The following is a 23798-nucleotide window of genomic DNA, read 5'->3' on the forward strand; positions in this document are numbered from 1 at the left end:
TGGGATTGGGCGGTTCACCACAATGCCTTCCTCAAGGCTGTCTACATTCAGGGGAAGGACAATGTCTTGGCAGACAACTTGAGTCGTCTCCTGCAGCCTCACGAATGGACTCTCCATTCCAACCCCCTTCATCAGATCTTTGCTCATTGGGGAACGCCTCAAATAGACCTCTTTGCGGCTCCCCACAACTTCAAGCTGCCTCAGTTTTGCTCCAGGATCTACACTCCTCATCGACTCGAGGCCGATGCCTTTCTGCTGGATTGGGGGAATCGATTTCTGTATGCGTTTCCTCCATTTCCTCTCATTCAGAAGACTCTGGTCAAGTTGAAATCAGACCAAGCCACCATGATTCTAATAGCTCCTCGGTGGCCCAGACAACCTTGGTTCTCCCTTCTACTTCAACTCAGCAGCAGGGAGCCGGTCCTTCTTCCAGTGTTTCCTTCACTGCTTACTCAGCATCAGGGATCTCTACTTCATCCCAACCTGCAGTCTCTCCACCTGACAGCTTGGTTCCTCTCAACATAACTCCCCATCAGTTTTCCCAGGCGGTGAGGGATGTCTTGGAGGCTTCCAGGAAGCCTGCTACTCGTCAATGCTACTCCCAGAAATGGACTAGATTTTCTTCATGGTGTATTTCCAATTCTAAAGAGCCTCAGCGAGCCTCCCTATCCTCTGTGTTGGATTATCTTCTACACCTGTCTCAGTCCGGTCTCAAGTCGACATCTATACGAGTCCACCTGAGTGCTATTGCGGCTTTCCATCAGCCTCTGCAAGGGAAACCTCTCTCTTCTCATCCTGTGGTTTCCAGATTTATGAAAGGACTTTTTCATGTTAATCCTCCTCTCAAACCGCCTCCAGTGGTTTGGGATCTAAATGTTGTCCTTTCTCAGCTTATGAAACCTCCTTTTGAGCCTCTAAGCAAGGCTCCCCGAAAGTTTCTCACTTGGAAAGTAGTTTTTCTGGTGGCCCTCACATCTGCTCGCAGGGTCAGTGAGCTTCAGGCCTTGGTGGCGGACCCTCCTTTCACAGTTTTCCATCATGACAAGGTGGTCCTCCGCACTCACTCGAAATTCCTACCTAAGGTGGTCTCTGAATTTCATCTCAACCAATCCATCGTGCTTCCAGTGTTTTTTCCAAAGCCTCATTCTCATCCTGGAGAATCTGCTCTACACACTCTGGACTGTAAACGTGCTTTGGCTTTCTACTTGGATCGCACCAAATCACACAGAACTGCTCCCCAACTTTTCGTCTCCTTTGATCCAAACAAGTTGGGACGACCTGTATCGAAGCGCACCATCTCTAACTGGATGGCGGCTTGTATCTCTTTCTGCTATGCCCAGGCTGGATTACCTCTTCCCCGTAAGGTCACGGCTCATAGGGTCAGAGCAATGGCAGCCTCTGTAGCCTTCCTCAGATCGACACTGATTGAGGAGATTTGTAAGGCTGCCACTTGGTCCTCGGTTCATACCTTCACCTCTCATTATTGTCTGGATACTTTCTCCAGATGGGATGGACAGTTTGGCCAAACTGTGTTACAAAATTTGTTCTCCTAAGTTGCCAACTCCCTCCATCCCATTGAGGTTAGCTTGGAGGTCACCCACTAGTGAGAATACCTGCCTGCTTGTCCTGGGATAAAGCAATGTTACTTACCGTAACAGTTGTTATCCAGGGACAGCAGGCAGCTATTCTCACGTCCCACCCACCTCCCCTGGGTTGGCTTCTCTGCTAGCTACCTGAACTGAGGAGACACGCCCGGAGCATCGGGCGGGAAGGCACTGGCGCATGCGTGGTGCAGGCATCTCGAAACTTCTGAGTTTCTTCAAGCAAGACATGCTTGCAAGATGTCCGTATCGAGGTTCTGTCGGATGACATCACCCACTAGTGAGAATAGATGCCTGCTGTCCCTGGATAACAACTGTTACGGTAAGTAACATTGCTTTTTCTTGTATCATTGTGAAAATTGAGGTGATGTAGTTTAACAAACTGCTGCTTTTGCATAAAGCAAATAATTTTGCTTAGAGCTTGTATTCATGCAACAATACTAAAGTCAAAATTAGAGAATCAAACTTAAACAGTTTTATTACTACCGAGTTAAAGTTGGCTTAATAGTGTCATATCTCCAAGGTTTTATTTAAAATTTGATACACACGCTTGCATCCAATCCAATCCAATGGAACTTGTGAACATCTCCTAAAGGTTGATGAACCCAAAACTCATCAAGTTGCCCTTGTGTTTTTGTGCTTTTTAGGATATCAGTGCAATGGAAGAAGAGAAGGATCAACTCTTAAAGAGAGTAGAGCGCCTTAGGAAAAGGGTAATGAGAAAAGTAACACTGTGAAATGTCGATGTCATAATCCCTGGCTGCAGCTGAGGCTAGGAATGCAAACAAGTATTAAGATGACCATGTTGCATGTTCAAGAAAGAAATCCAATAGCTAAATGATGAGAAGGGATTCTCCCTGGGCAAGAAGCCCAAACTTTTAAGGGCCTTGAGTCTGATGTATTGCTGTCATCATCTAGTAGTTGTAGGAAATGTTAAGTGGGTTTCCATGACACATGCTCCTGCCAATTTATTTCCTCAAAACCTGAAGCACACACGCATGCACTTCTTACTTATGTGCTGTAGGTGGAGACAGTGCAGAACTATCAACGAATGCTGGAAATGGCAAGACAGCTCCGGGTAGAAAAAGAGCGAGAGGAATATGTAGCACAGCAGAAACAAGAGCAAAAAAATCAGGTATTGAAAGCATATTCTTTCATTCTTAATAGTTCTGTGATGAGGGAAGCCTGAAAAAGTGATATTGATAGCAAAAGAAGAGATTTGGGAATGTGAAGATGTGTAGACTATATGATTAGAAAATATGGGGAGACTGAAGTAAAAATTCACATTTTTTAGACTTTGGATATTTTGTTCATGGATTGTAAGATTGGCATGAGGAGAATGGGCTCAGTGGTCCATTTTGATTTCTATAAAAACCTTTCTTGAGTAATATTCAATCCATGGCAGGCAGAATTTCAATAAATGGTGACTGCCATTGGTGACTGCCATGGGTAGTTTTGTATTTTGGTACTCAGTACCGGCCCTTATCTAGATACTGTTACTGAACATCTCAGCACTGATAATGTATACAGTTCTACTTGCTCAGATAGCTATTAGAATCTCCCTGGCATGAACTGAATAGTGTTGTGGCAGTCGCAGCTGATACTCGATGTCACCATTCAGGTATCACTAAATATTAGCAGGAGAATAGGATAATACAGTTTAACTGGGTAGGAACTTCTGGCTGCTGAAATCAGTTAGAATATCTATCCCTTATATATCTTGCAAAAATGTAACTTATTTTCACCCAGCATTGATGTTTTAAATCTGTTCTTTCTATGGGCACCTTGTGGGTACATCTTAATGCAGAAAAGGTATGAATCTCCTTTTCCATTCATTCTCTTCCCACTCCCCCTGCACCTCCAGTGTATACAAGGTTAATCCTAGGCCACGATAGTTCCTAACCTGTCCTGGTAAAAATGGAGTTGTTAATACTGTTTTACAGCTGTTTCATGCAGAGCAGAGGTTGCAGAGAGCGCAGCAGCAACTGAAGGATATTCGTCATGCAGCAGCAGATGCAAAGCCTGAAAGTGAGTTCAAATCAATGGTAATGAGGGATCTCAATCCCTTTGCCATCTAACACAGGAAAGTGAAACATGCCAGTTTTATGATCCATTTGAAAAAACATCAGTTGATTTACTGTAAAGTTGGTTTTGGTTAGCTAAATTCTTTCTTGTTTTTTATATTTTTACATAAACCTTTAACAAATCAGGTATCTTAAAAGCAAGATTATAAATACTGATAAGTTGAAAAGTTGAACATGTGCAGATATAATGTGAGGGTGTTCATTTCTTTGGTTTTATAGACTCTTGGTAAAGTAGGTTCAGGTTGGTTGGTTTTTTTTCCCCCAACAAAAAGTTTTCCTTGATGTCAGCGCCAGACCATCCAGGAACTTGTAGGTTGTATACCCATTGACCAGTGGGTGGAGATTCTGACATTCCATCTAGGCAACATGAATTTCATTTGGTGCAAATACCTTCAATCTAAGGTAAATTGAAAGGTCTTGATGCTAGTGGACTCCATGGGCCCCAACAAAGTACTAAGGCCCGGATTCACTAAAGATAGGGATCATTGTTGGCCAATTTTCTGGCTGATCTTTAAACAGCGATTGATTCACTATCTAGTTTACATGCAAATGATTTGCATGCAAACTCCTCGACTCAGTTGCTCAGTGAGTGATTGAGTCGGTTCAGAACCCTGACAGTAGTGACAGGAGAAGCAGCCTCCTGTCACTGGTGTCAGGGGCTTCTGTTGAGAGGCGCTTTTTTTTTTTTTTTTTTTAATGGCACAAATATTTTGAGTGTATTACACACGCAAAATATCTGCCCAATAATAATTAAAAAAAAGCCTCTAGACAGCGCCCACCTCCCCCCAAAATGGCAGGAGGGATGCCCACTCCTTCCTGCCACCAGACGCTCCACCCGACGATGCCCCCTGCGCAAATATGGCAGGAGGGTTGCCCACTCCCTCCTGCCATCGCGCCCCCCCTGCCAACCCCCCCGAACTTAGATATGGCAGGAGGGATGCCAACTTCCTCCTGCTGTCTGGGACCCCCCCACCACCATCAGCCTGGCCCACCCCTTCCTGGTACCTTTACATCGGGAGCAGGAGGGGCACCCCTCCTCCCGACGTAAAGATACCAGGGGTGGTGGGCTGGGCTGATGGTGGTGGGAGGGTCTCGACAGTAGGAGGGAGTGGGCATCCCTCCTGCCATATTTGCGTGTGGGAGGTGGGATCATCTGGTGGCTGGCGGGAGTGGGCATCGTTGGGTGGAGCATCCCTCCCTCCATTTTTTGGGAGGGGGCGCTGTTCAGAGGCTTTTTAAAAATTTTTTTTATTGGGCAGATATTTTGCATGTATAATACACGCAAAATATCTGTGCCATTAAAAAAAATGAAAGAAAAAAAAGCGCCTCAAGATAGAAGCCCTGACAGCAGTGGCATGAAAAACGCTTTATTTAGCGCTGCCAAGTGATTACTGCAGATATTACAGTTCTGTTATCTGGAAGAAGGCTGTATGGAGACAACGTGTTTTCAGATCTCCTGATGAAGCTTTAGGGCGAAACGGGGTCCGTTGAGATAAGTGACCAGAAGAGATTAATAATCAGAAATTGATTACTGAGCGCTAAGTTCCTGTTTTGATTTTTTATGAATTGTTTTTGATAGAGCTTGAATTTATGTTTGAGAGAGGTGGTGATTGACAAAACATCCCATTGAATGGACCAGCAAACGCTGTTCTATTATGAGCTCGGAAGGGGAGTCTGAGGTCTTTCCACTTTACAATGTTATTATAAAGCTGTTATGTTATTTTTTAATCGGCATATTAGATGTCTATACAAACATTTTTGATGTTTTTGAGATTATTTGGAAAGGTTTGAAGAACCATTTATTTATTTTTTTTATATTTTGTAAATTTGTATGCCCACTCCACTATTTGGTGTTTGTCTTTGGAACAAATAACCTGACCAGGGATTGCATATTTGTAGTACAGAAGGCTTTCTAGCAGTTGGGAGAGGGTTGGGGTCCTTGGTAAGGATTGTGACTTTTTCTTTCTTTTTTTTTTTTTTTTATAATTCTTTATTCATTTTCAAATTTTACATGAAGTGTACAAAATATTGAAATACAACTAATGAATACACAATATCACTTTTATATCTAATACATAATATTCTAAACACATTTTTATCCCCTCTCCCTCCCCCCACCCTTCAAGTACTTTCCAATCACCCCATACATATTGTATACCATATTATAACATGTTATGTAAAAATTATTTTTACTACCCCCCTCCATGTGTGCCACAAAGAAGACATTGAAAAGAAGAAGAGAAATCCTACTACTCATTCACTACAATATTTTGTCAATGGCCCCCATATTTTTATAAATTCAGGATATATCCCTCTTTGTATTGCTATTGCTCTTTCCATTTTGAATATATGACAAATTGTATTCCACCAAAATGTATAATTCAGGTTACTATGATTCTTCCAGTTATTAGTTATATGCTGAATGGCAACCCCTGTCATGACTAGTAAAAGCTTGTTATTTTCTGGTGAAATTTGACTTTTTTTTCTCATCATCGTTCCAAATAACACTGTATCATATGATTGCTACATGATTTTCCATCAATTTATTAATTTGTGGCCAAATTGCATTCCAAAAACTTTTAATGTAGGGACAATGATACAGTAAATGATCCAACGTCCCAGGTTCCAGATTACAGTGCCAGCATTTATTGGACTTAGAACTATCTAATTTTTGCAAACGTGTAGGGGTCCAAAAAGCTCTATGTAATAAAAAGAACCAAGTTTGTCTCATAGATGCTGACACTGTACATCTCATTCTCCAAGACCAAATTAGTGGTCATTGAGATGCAGTAATTTGATGCTTAATCTCAATGCTCCAAATGTCTCTTAGACCATTTTTTGGTTTTTTATTCAAATATCCAGATATTAATTTATACCACAATGCGGCTTGATGCCCTAGGAAGTCTGCTTGAAAACATAAGAACTCTAAACTATATTGATTATTCAATGTTTTCCATTCAGGGAACCCAACCTGAATGGCCTGCTTCAATTGCAACCATTTAAAACTTTGTGTTTTACTAAGACCAAATCTATGTTGCAATTGTGAAAATTCCAGCAGTTTACCTTCTGAAATAACATCATTTAGAGACCGAATGCCTGCAATAATCCAGTTCTTCCAAAGGATTTGAGCTCCGCCAATTTTGATCTTGGAGTTTATCCATAGAGACTGATTAGTTGACTTGTTTATTGGGATAGGTGTTAATTTACTAATAAAGCTCAACGTTTTCCAAGTATCCATTAATATTTTATTTTCTCTGTATCTTCTAGGCATGTTAATACTTGGAAGATGAACTAAATTTAGGGGAAACATAAGGCGCCATTCCAAATACAACCAATCTGGTGCATTATCTATAAGTTCTGGGAGGATCCAATACATACCCTGACGTAGAATATAGGCTTGATGGTACCTATAGAAATTTTGAAAATTTACCCCTCCCTCCTTAATTGATTTTTGCAGTTACTAAAGCTATTCTAGGTATTTTACCAAGCCAAAGAAATTTCATTAAAATGCTATTAAGCTTTTTATAAAAGGACCCCTGAAAATAAATAGGTATCATACTCATTTGGTAACAAACTACAGGCAACATCATCATTTTAATAGTTTGAACTCTCCCCCACCAAGAAATATGTAAAGGGTTCCATTGCTCACACAACTCCGTAACTTTTTTTAATATAAATTTTTCATTCTCTTTTACGGCATCTTCAATTGCATTTTTAACTTGAATGCCAAGATATTTAAATCCTTCTTCCTTCCATTTGAACGGAAAATCGTCAAATAATCCTTTTACACAATGAACATTTAAAGGTATAATTTCCGACTTACTCCAGTTAATTTTATAACCTGAAAATTTACCAAACATATCAATTAATTCTAATAGACATGATAAGGTAGACTCTGGATTTCTCAAATAAAGTAAAATATCATCCGCTTATGCCGAAATTTTATATTCCATATCAGAATATGGTATACCCTGTATCCCCCCTGCTTGCTGTATTGCTAATAATAAGGGTTCTAATACAACATCAAATAACAAAGGAGATAAAGGACAACCTTGTCTAACTCCCCTTTGCAATTTAAAACCTTCAGATATCATATTATTAATATTTAATCTTGCAATCGGGAAGCTATACAATGTTTTTACCATTTGTATAAATCCAGAACCTATACCAAACCATTCTAAAGCTTGATACATAAAATCCCATTCTACTCTATCAAACGCTTTTTCTGCATCCAATGAAACTGTAAAAGCCGGTTCATCCATTTTTTTTGATAAATTTAACATATGAAACAATAATCTAGAGTTATTAGAGGAGTGCCTTTTAGCAATAAAACCAGTCTGATGCGTGTCTATAATATGTGGGAGAGCTTTGGCTAATCTCAAAGCCAAAATTTTCGCCAAAAGTTTATTATCAACATTTATTAAAGATATAGGCCTGTAGTTCGAAACCAAGGTAGGATCTTTATTTGGCTTAGGCAAAACTATTACTACTGATTCAGCCATAGTACCTTTAATATCACCTTTTATAAGTTGTGTTTGATATAAATTTAGTAAATATGGGGAAAGGACATTTTGAAATGTTTTATAAAATTCTACTGTATAACCATCACCACCTGGAGCGGATCCAACTCTAAGAGATCTCAATGCTGTTTCTAATTCTTTTAATGATATAGGTTCATCTAAACTCCGTTTTATATGATCAGGAACCTTAGGTCCATTAATTAAATCTAAAAAATTTTTACCATCTTTTTGCCTCTCCAAATAAGGCTCGGAAGAATACAGGTCCTTATAAAATTTTAGAAATTGTTTTAAAATTATATCTGTTTGATTTGTTATTATACCATTATCATCTTTTATCCCATTAATATTTTTCTTTTTTTTGCTTTAAGATAATTTGCTAATAATCTTCCCGTCTTATTAGAATTTCCATAATACATTGTTTGCTTGGAAAACAAATCTCTTCTTATCATTTTTGAAGTTAATTCATTATATTTACCTTTTGCTTTCAAAAGAGCTTGCAAAACCTCATGTTCCCATTTACTTACCAATTTAGTTTCTAATATTTTAATTTCTTTTTCTAACTCTATATACTGTATTTTAATCTGTTTCCTAACAAAAGCTGAATAGGATATAATATTACCTCTCATAGTCGCTTTAAATGCATCCCATACATTTTCAATAGATGTATCCTCCACTAAATTCATTTGGAAGAAATCACTAATTTGTGTGTTAAAATTTTCCAAAAATTTGTCATCCACAAGCAATGCATTATCAAATCTCCAAAGAGGTCTTCTATTCTCTAATTGATCTAATTGTAATTCTATCCATACTCCCGCATGATCCGAAATAATAATAGGATCTATGGAAGCTTTAATCACTTGTTGCACCTTATGTGATGAAATAAAAATATAATCTATTCTTGAAAATGAACCTGTGAACAAAATGAAAATTCCTGATCATTAAAATGAAGAATACGCCATATATCCTTCAAATCACATGATTGAGCCAAATTATCTAAACCTAAAGATTTTATGCTTTTACCTGGTTTTTTATCCAATAATGGATCCATTACAGCATTAAAATCTCCAGCCACCACTAAATTAGCAGCCAGTGGTAACAACATACTCTGCAACTTTTTAAAAAATTCTGATTGATTCGAATTAGGGGCATATATATTAAACAACGTCAGGGTATTATTTCCCATACTTATACATATTTCCCATACTTATATCAATATGTAACCATCTTCCATGTGGATCTGAATTTACTACCTTAAAATTGGCCATACACTTTTTATTTATAAGAACTGCTACTCCTGCTTTTTTACCTGCTGCTGGAGCAAAAAAACATTCCTTCACCCACCCACCCTTTAGTTTCTGTGATTCCTTTATATTCAGATGAGTCTCCTGCAAACAATAAACTTCCGCATTTTGCTTTTTTTAAAAATGCTAATACCTTTTTTCTTTTGATTACATGATTCAGGCCATTGACATTAATAGAAAATATCTTAAAAGACATTATATATTTTAAACTTCTCATCATAATCTTCTTCCTTCCTTCCTTCCTTCATATTTAAGATCTAAAAAATTTCTCTCAGTGACACACATTTTTACCCCTGAAGTATCCAACCCCTTATTGATCTTTTCCTTAATCATTCTAGTAATACCTTTAAAACCCATCTTTTTTCCCCCCCTTCCCCCCCAATATAATGACTGCTTAAGGACACACATTGGAACAGCAACCCCAACATCCCCCTCCCCCCCAGGCAACCAATATTAATTAATATCCCCTTTATCATTTCTTAAGATAAACCCATTAATCTTCCACAATGTATCTTAGTATATCTCTCTTCTAATCATAAAATCTTTTTTTTTTTTTTTTACCATTTTAAAATAATTATATTCTCTATCTGTTATTTAACCTTTGATAACTTTAACCATATTTAATTCCTAACATTCCATTAATGTATCTTTATCATCTCACCAATCTTTAAATTCATTTCCCCAATATTTTAATTCATACCACAGAAATCTATCATAAACATATATTTAATAAAGTAGTATTATTTTTCCTATATCTCATACACTCTAATCCAGCAACCCCTATCATCCTTTTAATATCAAAAAACAAATATCCATATCTTCATATACTTCTTTAAAAATTGTTTACAATTTTATAATTTTTATCATCTATTTATATATAAACATTTTTTTTCATACTGAAAAATGAAATTTTTAATTTTACAATTATTATTAATTTTTTTTATATACATTTTCCTCTTTTCCAATTAAAAACCAATCCTTTTGAAACTATAATATTACAAAATCAAACTTTACAATTAATGTTTTAGTCATCTCCTTCAATTACCAATAATTTCATATTATGTATCTTTCTTGTATATTTTTCATTTTCATTTTCCTTTCTTTTACTTGCAACTAAATGTCATAGATCATTTCTGTCTATGATTAGTCCATTCTACATTCTTCTTTTTGTTTTCCTTTCATTCATTACTTTTCGTTTATTGATTTATTAAATTAACTGATCTTTCATATTGTTTTCTTATCTATATCCATCTTCCCTTTAGTCTCTTGACTGTCATTTGTCATTTTATTTAAAATCCTTTTTTTTTTTTTTTATCCATTCTGCTTTCTTCTTTTACCCATTTGTATTATTATCTGGTCCATTCTTCACTTTTCTCCTTTTGTTAATTATTCAAGTTCTTTATTTCTTTCTGTTCACTCTTTACTCCAGCCATCCATCCTTTACTCGTCTAAAGTTTAGTCTCATGAGTTTCCAGTCCATCTTTCTTGCCTTTACTTCTTTATATTTTTTATTGTCTTTTATTTCCTGTTCTTTATTTCATATTCTTCTTTCTTCAATACTCCAAAGTCTCTTAGTTTTACATTAAATTATTTGCACAATATCCATCAAAACCAGACTTGATATTTTCTGTTCATTTCAACATCCATTATGCTAAAATGACATAGGTTCTGATTTTGAAAGAAAGGTCTTTAGCTTTTCCGGATCTTCAAAATACAAAGATTTATCCCCAGAAGATACCCTCATTTTTGCTGGGTAATACAATCCATATTTATATCCTTTTTCCTTTAATTGAGGTCTCAAGTCAAGGAATTTCTTCCTTTTGTTTGCTGTGTTTTTAGCAAAATCAGGCAAAAACCATATTTTGGATCCTTTATAATTTAAATTTTTATCTTTCTTGGCAGCATTTAAAATTTCTATTGCTTGCTGGTATCTTAACATCTTAAATATTAATGGTCTTGGTCTGCCTTGATTTTCCATATTTTTTAATGGGATCCTGTGCGCCCTTTCTATTTCCAAAGGCTGTTTGAAATCCAATTGCAGTATTTTAGGAATTAGATTTTCTAAAAACTGTATGGCATTTTTCCCTTCCAAATTTTCCTGCATTCCAAAAAGTTTTATATTCTTTCTTCTTCCTCGGTTTTCATAATCTTCAAGCTGATTTTTCAATTGAATCAGTTCCAAACTGTCATTTTTACATCTGTTTCCTTCACATTCTAAAACCTCCATTTTAGCTTCTAAGTCAGTTGTTCTTTTATTATTTATTTCCATTTGTCTGTGGATATTTAGTATTTCTTCCTTCATTTCAGCCATATTACTCACAGTTTCTTTAAGCATTTGTTTAATTTGCCTCAGTTCCTCCATAACTTCGGCTTTGCTCAGCTCCTCCGACTCTTCAGCAGGAAGCGGAACCTTACTCGGGGTAATTTGATCTTGCTTCTGCCTTTTCGTCGACCCACCAGTTTCATTTTTATTTTGTCGGGTGCTTGCCATGCTCCCGCTCTTCTTTTTGCTGTTTTTCGCCAAAATTGGCTTGAAGGGGAAAACTTTTTTTTACCGACCGTTGCCAGGTTGAGAGGAGCGCCGCGATCACACGTCCATTTTGTGTGCGCGCTAAGCCATGCCCCCGATTGTGACTTTTTCTGAAATAATGCCTGCCTATGGAAAAGGTGAGGAAAGACTACAAAATACTGAGAACTTTAATAGGCGGCTCAAAATCTGGTGCTAAAAAGGTTCTAAAAACATAAAAAAAATTGGACAAATATGGGAAAAACAAAAGGCTGTTTCCTAATACTACTATTACTATTATTTCTATAGCGCTACCAACAGTACACAACGCTGTACAGAGTAGAAAATAACATGGGGACAAATTTGTCCCCGTCCCCACAGAAACTCAATTTCCCCGTCCTGTCCCTGTGAGGTTTGTTGCTGTCCTTGTCCCTGCCCCATTCCTTTAAGCACTGCCTTAACTGCACAAGCCTTGAACACTTATGATTTTAAAGTGTTTGAGGCTTGTGCAGATGAGATTTGAGCTTGCAGGAATGGGGCAAGGACAGGAAAAGAACTCACCATGATGGGATGGGAAAATAAGTTCCCGCAGGGATGGGGAAATATTCGTCCCCATGTCATTCTCTAGTACAGAGTCACAAAGAAGACAGTCTCTGCTCAAAAGAGCTTACAATCTAAACCAGGGGTGCACAACTTCGACCCTCGCCAGGCCAGGTTTTCAGGATTTCCCAAATGAATATGCATGAGATCAATATGCATACAATGGAATCAGTGCAGGCAAATAGATCTCATGCAAATTCACTGGGGAAATCCTGAAAACCCAAATATTATAAAACTCAGCTTGAAAGCTGTCTGTTTCTGGTGCTTTCATCAAGGGGCTCTGCATGATTGTCCATTCTATTACTTCTGTAATTATAGGGAAGGTTTATTTGAAAGTATCTATTTTCATCCACATCGTACAACTAATATTTCAACAAAATTAGATACCTGATCCATAAAGAACTTAACAGCAAACCATTTATGACATATGGCTCTCTTAGTCCATTCCCCCAACTTATCCCTCATAACTCCCTCTCATAACACAAAAGTGCTGTTCGCATATTCTATTTCACATTTCTTTAATTATAGGAGAGTTTAATAAGTCTCTGTTAGCATGTGTTAAGGTGGGCAAATCAAGGCCCTCCAAATTCATGCTACTGGATAAGCCTTCATCTTTTAGATAGTGTATTTAAATTTTTGTAGTAGTCATGAAAGATCTATTCCCAAATGATCCAACAGTGTTGATATTTTCTAAACATAAGAATTGCCTTACTGGGACAGACTGAAAGTCCATCAAGCCCAATATCCTGTTTCCAATAGTGGCCAACCCAGGTCTTAAGTACTTAGCTAGATCCCAAATAGTAAAACAGATTTTATGCTGCTTATCCTAAGAATAAGCAGTGGATTTCCCCAAACCATCTCAATAATGGCCTATGGACTTCTCTTTTAGGAAATTATCCAAGCCATTTTAAAACCTCACTAAGCTAACTGATTTCAACACTTTCTCTGACAACAAATTCCAGAGTTTAATTACAGCCTTTTAGTAACTACTAATATGCCATACGTTTACCATCCTTATTCCCGTGTTTATAAAGATATTTATAATAAGCAAATGATTTGACTGTTTGTTGATGTAATTCAGCAGTTGCTGTTTGAATCTCAATATGCATGTCTGCAAAATGTTAGCATTTTATAATTAATTGTTGCTCTAGCCATAAGATTTCATGGTCTCGTTTATTTGACATAGCTAGAGTAGCTAATTATTTCTTCTCTAAAAACAGCTTTCATTGTCTCCCAGAAAAGCACTGGGTTAGTCTCATGAACTGAAGCACTTTTGATCCCTTCCTACTTTCCCCTGCAGAGGCTGTATTCACATCAGGCTCCTACGATTCAGATTAAATAATAAAATTTATCCTATTTGGGTAAGATACTTGCTTATCAGGCAGGAAAAGTGAACGGCTGACAGGGTAAGATTGTACCGCTGACTTAATCTTACCATCTGTTTAGGAAATTATTGAAAACACATTTATTTGAAAAATTTATTAACTGATAGTAGTCTGATCTTTTTGTATTTTCCTATGATTTGTATTCTCACTGATTGTCTAGTTCTCTTTGTTGTGAACTGCCTAGAACTTTGCGGTAGGGACGGTATATAAAAATAAAGTTTATTATTATTAATAGGACAAGCAGGCAGCATATTCTCGCATGTGGGTGATGTCATCCGCAGAGCCCAGTATGGACAATGTTAAAAATGAAATGTCACTTTAAGTTTTAAGAAACTTCACGATTGCCCACACCGCACATGTACGAGTGTCTTCCTATCTGACGCTAGCTCGTGGTACCTCAGTTCTTTGTTTTCCTCAGAGCGAAGAAGTGTTCGTTCTGGACTTTTTTTTTTTTTCCTTTACTTGGGCCTTTCAGCCTTTGTGTTCTTACTCGGCAGGCTTCTCTTTCTTTCTCATCATTGAGTTTAATTTAGCTGCCGCAATTTTTCCATCCATGTGCTGTCAGTGCCAGCAGCCTATTTCAGTCACTGACCCGCGTAGTTGGAGTTTGCAGTGTTTAGGCCCTGAGCATAGAGTTGACACCTGCACACGCTGTTCCACCTTACAAAAGTGCTCACTAAAGGCTCATCACATCCAACAAGAGAAGCTTTTCAGCTCAGCAATGGACATCGGGAAAATATCTGAGTCTTTGGAACTGGTGGTACCAACATTGGCATCAATATCAGATGAGATTACAGCATAGGGAAGCCAGCTAAGAAGCTATCCTCTTCCCAGCAAGCATCTCAGGCCTCTATAGCATAGAGTCCCTCGATGCAGGCCAAACGATGCCATTGTTCTCCATCTATAGGTTGTATCTCCTTCAGGGCATGCATCCTCATCAAGGTCACCCACCCCTCAACACTCAGCCACACTGATGATACCAGCTGTTGAGCCAAAGGTACCAGTGCAACTCTTCAAAGAACAACTCAGTGAATTTTTCTGGAGGGAGATTGGTGACATGTTTAAATTGCACTCAACACTGGTGCTTACATCAACTCCCTCGGTACTGGCCCAGCCGAAGCATAGCACCTCGAGGTTGCAGAATACCGATTCCAGATCTCCATCAAAGTACTGGTCTACCTCCTTAACGATCCTCCAGTAGACAGTGATGCTCTTTATCGAGGCATTGATCCTCGATATCGCAGTGCCAACGCTCTTCATTGAAGCATCGATGTTCTTATGCGAAGCATCGACGCCCTTCATTGACTAGGCGCTTTGCATCGAGGCACCACTGCTCTCCATTGTTTCGATCCCATACTTCCAGGGATAAAAGAACTTCTCGTCACTCCTCTTCATCTTTATTGGATCGGTACCAAAGACATCGAGGAATATCTTCTTGTTCTCATCGTTCCCCACTATAATCTTCATCTTACAGAGAGTCACTGGGAATTGCTGCAGTTGATTCTGATCTCATATCACCATACTGACTTGGAGTGTGAGCCCACTTTGTATGCTCCTGAGTCAAGTGATATACCTTCAGATCTATCTCCTCCTCCTCCAAGAAGATCTCCTCCTGAAGGACTTTCATTTACTAAATACATTAGACAGTTGGGCAAGGCCCTGCCTTGTCAAACTAGAGACTGACACTGAGCCCAGAGCAGAGCTCCTTGATGCCTTGGACTATGACAAGCCTCCTAAAGAACTTCTCAGATTACCTTTGCATAATTTCCTTAAAGAAGGGACTCTTCAAAAACTGGGAGACTCCTCATTCTGTCACTGGAGTGTCAAGGAAACTAACTAGCCCCACTCAAATGTAGCAAAAGAATCCAAAGATCATCAGAGAATTGGTTTGACTCAGCACTTATGTCCCTAAAAAGAGCTTGCCAAAAAGCTGAGCGCTACTGGTGTAAATGCCCCTCCCCGGAAAACAAGACTTAAGTGGCACCAGAAAATCCTAGAATATAAATCACTACTGATGCAAAAGGTGGCAGTGAGTGGCGAGCGTTAGTCCGGAGTACTCTCCTCTTCGCTAGTGTTCTACCTTTTCCTCCTACGATGCCTCATACTAAGCGCAAAGATGTGGACTGGACAGGACCCTCACCGGCGGACGCTTCGACGTCCCTGAGTCAGATGACTCTGGACTTTACCATTAGGACTCCTACACACTCCAGAGAGCGAGGCTTGCTTGTGCTGGCGCCTGGGGGTAAGGCGACCGCATTGGAGCTGGAAGTTTGCTTGTTCCTCTGTGTCCCGTGAGTGAGACACCCGATCTGCAGAGCGGACCCGATGCCAAGAAGGCAGCAGGGAAGGTCTTTGCTGAGGGAAGCCGGGCAGAGAAAGATCTCGCAGAGAAGGTGAAATCAGCTGGGGTTGCAGGTTCTGCTTCAAGCTAGATGGAGGTAACTCTATTGGATGTCTGGAAAATGCTTCAAAAAATGGATGGAACAGTTTAAAAGTCTGCCCAAGAAACAGATGATTTGGTAAGGAAAGTAGACTTTCTGTCTAAGATTGTTGAAGACTCTAAGTCTGATAATGAGATTAAATTTACTGCACTAAATGAGGACATAACCACTTTACTTTAAAATCAGCAGTAGATGCTTTGGTTAAGGATAAACTAATGACACACAGAAAAATAGAGCAATTAGAAAATTTTAACAGAAGGCTCAATCTCAGACTGTTAAATTTCCTGAGGTCTGTGGAAATTTCTGCAGTAGAATTGTTCAGAAAATATTTGATACAAAATCTTGGCTATGCTCCCAAGGCTATACCTCCTTTAAATAAGATTTATTACCTGCCTGCCACAAAAAAGCCAGGGAGCAAGCCAGGAATGGAGAATCAAACACAACAAATTACAATGTACTTGGGAAATATCTCAGAGATTTTGCAATCAACAATATCTACAATTGAAGACAGAGCTACTCTGCTTGTTTCTTTTATTTTTCAGCAAGATTTAGGGGTCCTTTTATCAAGCTGCGGTAGGGGTTTAACGCGTGTAATACCGCACATTAAACCACCTGCCGCGCTAGCCGCTAACGCCTGCATTGAGCAGGCATTAGTTTTTTAGCTGGCTGCAGGGGTTAGCGCGTGATGAAATGTCCGACGCGCTTACCCCGCTAGCACGGCTTGATAAAAAGACCACTTAAATTCTGTTTCAAAAACTTTATTTCCGTAAATCACAAACTCCATTTTTTGGGCAGCGATTATGGATATTCCCTGATGTGAGCAAAGAAACTCAGGAAAGAAGAAAACTTTTCCTTGTGATGAGGCAAGAAACAAAAGAGATGGAGCTACTTTTCAACTGATTTAGCCATTCAAGTGCCGCATCAAATATGCAGGGATTAAAATATACTTTTTTTTGTTCTTGACCATTTGCGGTCTTTTCTAGACTTAAAGAAGATCTTTAGAGGTTAAAAGGAAGTAATAATAGATTGTAGGAGGCACCGTTAAGCCTTTAGTTAGTTTTTTTTTCTTCTTAATAATTTGGTCCCTTGTTTTAAGACCACTCCCTCTCAGATTGTTGAGGTCTAAGAAGGATAGAATTTGTTTCCTTTAATCAATTTTGAGATAGTTAATTGTCAACTGTTTTTCTCCGTTTTCCTACTCAAGTTGTAATGCTTGTATGTTATTTCAAACTCAATAAATAAAGAATTAAAAAAGAAGAAAGTACTACTCCAAACAGATCAGCACAGAAGATAAAATCAAGAAACTGTTCTCAATATTAGATAACCTAACCAACATGAACAAGATCACAAATGGCAACAACCTCTCTATTCAAACAGCCCCAGAACTAGCTAACTATTTCCCCCCTTTTTACAAAATGGTAGCACAGTTTTTAGCGCCGGCCACGGTGTAACAGCTCCAGTGTTCATAGGAATTCTATGAGTGTCAGAGCCATTACCACCACGACTGGCTCTAAAAATCGCACTACCATTTTGTAAAAGGGAGGGTATATTTTAAAACAAAGATTCAATCCACATGAGATCAGCTACCCCCCACCAATTCAGCTAGACCCACTTCACAAAACCACCTATGAAAATATCAACAGACAGGTCTTGGAAAGATTTTGAAGAGATTAAATTCAAAGAGACAAAACGGCTTCTCCTAAAATACTCCAAAGCATACTGCAGCTTGAACACCTGCCCACTTTATCTGATCAGAGCAGCCACCCCAACAACCATAGGAAAAATAACCCAGTGGCTCAACTATCACCTAAAAAATGGCCTTTTCCCCAAATCAGGAGGAGGAATTATCTAACACCCATTCTCAAGAACCTAAAACTCAGCCCCTCTGTGACCAATTATCAGCCAGTAGCTTCCATCCCCCTATTTATCAAAATGATGGAAGGATATGTCACAGAACAACTCGAATGCTACTTACAATGCTTCAATATCCTCCACCTTTCACCATCGGGATTCAGGAAAAATCACAACACTAAGACGGTGGTTGCAGCACTAGTAACATACAGCAAAAAACTACTCTCTCAAAAATGGAACCTACCTGGAAAATATGGGACACATCCTAATCACACCCATACCCAAAGACCAGAAGATCTCGCTCACACTGGCGTCCAACTACAGACCCATAGCGAGCACCCCCTTTTTCACCAAAATGCTGGAAGGGCTGGTCAATTTGGAATTAGTAAATCACTTAGATAAGTACTCTCTCCTAAATGACCACCAATCTGAATTCAGAAAAGGATTCAGCACCGAGACAGTCCTAGGCTCTCTCCTTAACCACCTATACGACCTTTTCAATCAAGGTTCCAGCGCCTTGATCCTACAGTTAGACTTCAGCAGTGCCTTCGATCTCGTGGACCACGAAACTATGCTTAGGTGCCTCGACGAAATGGGAATATCAGGAAGAGTGTGGACCTGGTTCCAAGGTTTCCTAACCATACGATCTTATCAAGTGGTCCATGAAGGAAATTACTCTGAACCCTGGAAAAGCCCCTCGGAGTCCCACAAGGATCCCCCCTATCTCCCACCTTGTTCAATATATACATCTCTTCTCTAGGCCACCTTTTACAAAAGCTTAACCTAACTTATTATATATACGCAGATGACATCTCCATATTAATACCAATAACAAATGTGACCTCAACCAACTCAAAACATATCTCCTCCATCATGCTCGAAATAGAAAAATGGACTTTAAACTTCAAACTGAAATTAAACTCAGAAAAGACAAAGATTTTCCTTGCTAGCCCAAACGAGAAAATCTCCACAACTACAATATATGTAAACGGCCATGATCACCCAATACTAAAAACCATAAAAATACTGGGAGTCACCCTGGATACCCACCTGTCCCTGACCGAGCACATAAACTCGGTGACTAAAAAATGCTTCTTCATCCTTTGGAAACTGAAAACCATAAAAAAATACTTTGACCCGCTATCCTTCAGAATAGTGGTACAATCACTGATTTTATCCACCCTGGACTACTGTAACATTGTCTACTTGGGAATATCTAAAAAAATGTGAGAAAACTGAGAATAGTTCAAAATACGGCCATCCGTCTAATATTCGGACTAAAGAAGAGCAATCATGTTAATCCATTCTACAAACTCCTTCATTGGTTACCAATTGAAGCACGAATTCTATTCAAATTCTCCTGCCTCTGCTATAAACTAATCTGGGGACTGGCCCCCAGCTACCTACTACCTCACTTCGAATTCCACTCCTCTATTAGGCCTACCAGAAACTGTAACCTCTTTACCTACCCAAATATCATAGGCTGTAGATATCGCACCTTCTTTGATAGAACATTCAAATTCCAAGCAGGTAGACTGCAAACTTGGACAGGCTACTTCACTTATGCCGCCAGAGAATCATATAGTATCTTTAGGAAAGAACTAAAAACCACATTGTTTAAGAAATTTATAACCTAACCAGACTTCTCCCCTAAAATCGGAGCCTCCTCCCATCCCAAGGAGTCCGTCTACCCTCTTCTGCCAAAATTTCTATCTTTAATTGTTACCAGTTTTTCCCACTGGTGCCCGTCCTTCATTCAAATGTACCAAGTTAACAACTTACTTCTCATCAACATCTTATGTTATCTTTTTCATCTTCGCAGCCTTGCACCTTTGCAACTCAAAGCGCAATCTCCTTTCTCTTCTCCTACTTATGCTCTGAATATCGTCAACTGTATAATACTACTCATTGTGAAACCATGTAATACACAGCCCTGTAACTCTCCTGTTACTATCACTTGATGTTCAATGCTATACTCTGTAATTCGCTGTCTGTACAGTTTCTCTTCATTGTAAACCGCCTAGAAGTCGCAAGATTGTTGGCGGTATATAAGAATAAAGTTGTTATTATTATTATTATAATCCAGTTTGACCTAAGCAGCACATTGACCTAATAGGCTTTGATCAAATGGCCGAGATCTTCAGTGACTTCGGATTTAGTGGCCCAGTCCTTTCCTGGTTCCAAGACTTCCTAACCATTCTGAACTACTATGCTGTATGTAAGGATGATGAATTTCCTGGCAGCTGGCATCCTCCAAGCGGGGTACCCTAAAGATCCTCGCTTTCATTGGCAGAATTCAACCATGTTCAACCTTCTAAAGCAGGGGTGCCCACACTTTTTGGGCTTGCGAGCTACTTTTAAAATGACCAAGTCAAAATGATCTACCAACAATAAAATTTAAAAAAAAACACAACGCAAACTGTACGCATAGAAAATGTTAATTATCATTCCTATTCCAGGGTTTTTCAAAGAGGTCAAAGCAGATGACTCTATGCACTATCACCTCAGTAACAACCATACAAAAATAGACAAATATACCCCCCTCCCTTTTTACTAAACCACGATAGCAGTTTTTAGAGCGCAGGGAGCTGCGCTGAATGCCCAGCGCTGCTCTCGACGCTCATAGGCTCCCTGCGCTAAAAACTCTATTGCGGTTTAGTAAAAGGGGACCTTAGTGTAAAATATAGACAGCAGATATAAATTCAGACACATTTTGATCACTAAATTTAAAATAAAATCATTTTTCCTACCTTGTCTGGTGATTTCATGAGTCTCTGGTTGCACTTTCTTCTTCTGACTGTGCATTCAGTCTTTCTTCCCTTCTTTCAGCCTGTATGCTTCCTCTCCTCCACACCTCATTCCCTCCCCCAACTTTTCCTTCCTCTCTCCCTGCCCTTTCTTTCTCTCTGCCTCCCTTTCCTTTTTTTCTGTTTCTCTTCTTTCCTTCTGTCTCCCTGCCTGCCCTTTTTCTTTCTTTCTTTCTTTCTCCCTGCCCTCCCCCAAGACACTGCCACTGCCATCGGGGACCCAAACTGCCATCGGGGACCAGGACCCAAACTGCCACCAATAACAGGCCCGAAAGCCGACGCCAATAACACGCCCAAAAGCCGACGCCGCCCCAACCTCTCCCTGCTTCAGCCGACCAGCATCGCGAGGAACTGTTGGGGGAAATGCTGCCGGGTCCTGCCTTTGCGGAAACAGAAAGTAGGCAGGACCCAGCAGCAAGAAGAGGAAATGCTTCACTAACATGTCTCCCGCCTTAGCCCGTAGCGAACGCTTGCTTCAGGGCTCTCAACATGTGCGTGCAGGCTTCCCTTCTCCCCCCCTCCCCCTCCCCGGGCATAACTTCCGGTTTCGGAGGGAAGAGAAGAGAAGCCTGCACGCACACGTTAGAGCCCGGAGCATAAGTTCGCTAGGGGCTGAAATCTCCAAGCCGGTTTTTTTGGGGGGTTTTTTAATGTTCAGCAGCGGCAGATGACAGCTGGGCGGAGCGCCCAGCTAAAAGGCCCTAGGGAGAACACTGGAGAGGAAGGCTGATCGGCCCGTAGATCAGGACGGCAACACGAGTGCGATCGACTCGAGTTGCCTTCCTGAGCTACTGGTCGATCGCGATCGACGCGTTGGGCACCCCTGTTCTAAAGCAATCCTTGAGAGTCAACTTCTAGTTGGACCAGCTTTTCTTCATGATCTCCGTTTATGTTCTCCTCGGGTTCTGGGATATTGGATGTGTCCTCTTTCGTGAAGACTGACAAGAAGAACTTGTTTAACCTGTCAGGAAAAAGAGATAGCTGACAGGTTAAACAAGTTCTTCTCGTCAGTCTTCACGAAAGAGGACATATCCAATATCCCAGAACCCGAGGAGAACATAAACGGAGACCATGATGAAAAGCTGGTCTAACTAGAAGTAAGCAAAGAGGATGTTCTCAGACAGATAGACAGACTGAAGAGCGACAAATCACCAGGTCCGGACGGCATCCACCCAAGGGTATTAAAGGAACTGAGAAACGAAATAGCGGAAACACTGCGCCAAATTTGTAACCTATCCTTGAAAACTGGGGAGATCCCAGAGGACTGGAAAATAGCCAATGTCACGCCCATCTTTAAGAAGGGATCAAGGGGTGACCCGGGAAACTACAGGCCGGTGAACTTGACCTCGGTTCCAGGAAAGATGATGGAAGCATTGGTCAAGGACACAATCTATGAACACATAGAAAACAATGGACAACTGAAGGCGAGCCAGCACGGCTTCTGCAAGGGAAGGTCATGCCTCACGAACTTACTGTATTTCTTTGAGGGAATAAACAGCCAGGTGGATAAAGGGGAATCCATAGACATCATTTACCTTGACTTCCAAAAGGCCTTCGACAAGGTACCTCACGAAAGACTGCTTAGGAAGCTGTGGAGCCATGGGGTGCAGGGGGATGTCCACCGATGGATCAAAAACTGGCAGGCAGGCAGGAAACAGAGGGTTGGAGTAAAGGGCCATTACTCAGACTGGCAATGGGTCACGAGCGGAGTTCCACAGGGGTCGGTGCTGGGACCGCTCCTGTTCAATATATTTATCAACGACCTGGAGACGGGGACGAAATGTGAGGTTATTAAATTTGCTGATGACACCAAACTCTTCAGCAGGGTTAGAAACACGGAAGACTGCGAAGACCTGCAAAGAGACCTAACGAGACTGGAAGAGTGGGCAAAAAAGTGGCAGATGAGTTTTAACATAAAGAAATGCAAGGTCATGCATGTAGGGAAAAAGAACCCGTTGTTCAGCTATAAAATGGGAGGATCACTGCTAGGGGTGAGCAACCTTGAAAGAGACCTGGGGGTGATGGTGGACACAACATTGAAAGCATCAGCACAATGTGTGACAGCCTCAAAGAAAGCGAACAGAATGTTGGGTATCATTAAAAAGGGTATCACGACCAGGACGAAGGAAGTCATCATGCCGCTATATCATGCAATGGTGCGCCCACATCTGGAGTACTGTGTCCAGTACTGGTCGCCGTACCTCAAGAAGGACATGGCAGTACTTGAGGGGGTCCAGAGGAGAGCAACTAAACTGGTAAATGGTATGGAAAACTTTTCATACGCTGACAGGTTGAAAATGCTGGGGCTGTTCTCCCTTGAAAAGCGGAGACATGATAGAAACCTTCAAAATCCTGAGGGGCATAGAGAAGGTGGACAGGGATAGATTCTTCAGACTGTGGGGAACCACAAGTACAAGGGGTCACTCGGAGAAATTGAGAGGGGACAGGTTTAGAACAAATGCGAGGAAGTTCTTTTTTACCCAGAGGGTGGTGGACACATGGAACGCGCTTCCGGAGGTTGTGATAGGCCAGAGCACACTACAGGGTTTCAAGGAAGGTTTAGATAGGTTCCTAAAGGATGAGGGGATTGAGGGTTACAGATAGATGTAGAGGTAAGTTACAGAAATGGTCAGGAACCACTTCACAGGTCACAGACCTGATGGGTCGCTGCGGGAGCGGACCGCTGGGCGCGATGGACCTCT

General features: G+C 40.1%; 1 protein-coding gene across 5 annotated transcripts in view; it reads left to right on the forward strand.

Moving 5' to 3' along the window:
* The window catches only part of IFT81 (intraflagellar transport 81), a 218056-nt gene that overhangs the window by 78598 nt on the left and 115660 nt on the right, over positions 1–23798 (forward strand). For 4 of the 5 annotated variants that reach the window (XM_033955237.1, XM_033955239.1, XM_033955238.1 and 1 more), the window contains exons 6-8: positions 2249–2314; positions 2626–2736; positions 3545–3629. In XM_033955237.1, coding sequence (XP_033811128.1) covers positions 2249–2314; positions 2626–2736; positions 3545–3629 — 262 coding nt within the window. Of the gene's footprint in view, positions 1–2248; positions 2315–2625; positions 2737–3544; positions 3630–23798 lie in introns of those variants that run through there. The other variant, XM_033955241.1, reaches the window with a different exon arrangement.

This window comes from Geotrypetes seraphini, chromosome 8 (assembly GCF_902459505.1).
Source record: "Geotrypetes seraphini chromosome 8, aGeoSer1.1, whole genome shotgun sequence".
NCBI classification, from domain to species: domain Eukaryota; kingdom Metazoa; phylum Chordata; class Amphibia; order Gymnophiona; family Dermophiidae; genus Geotrypetes; species Geotrypetes seraphini.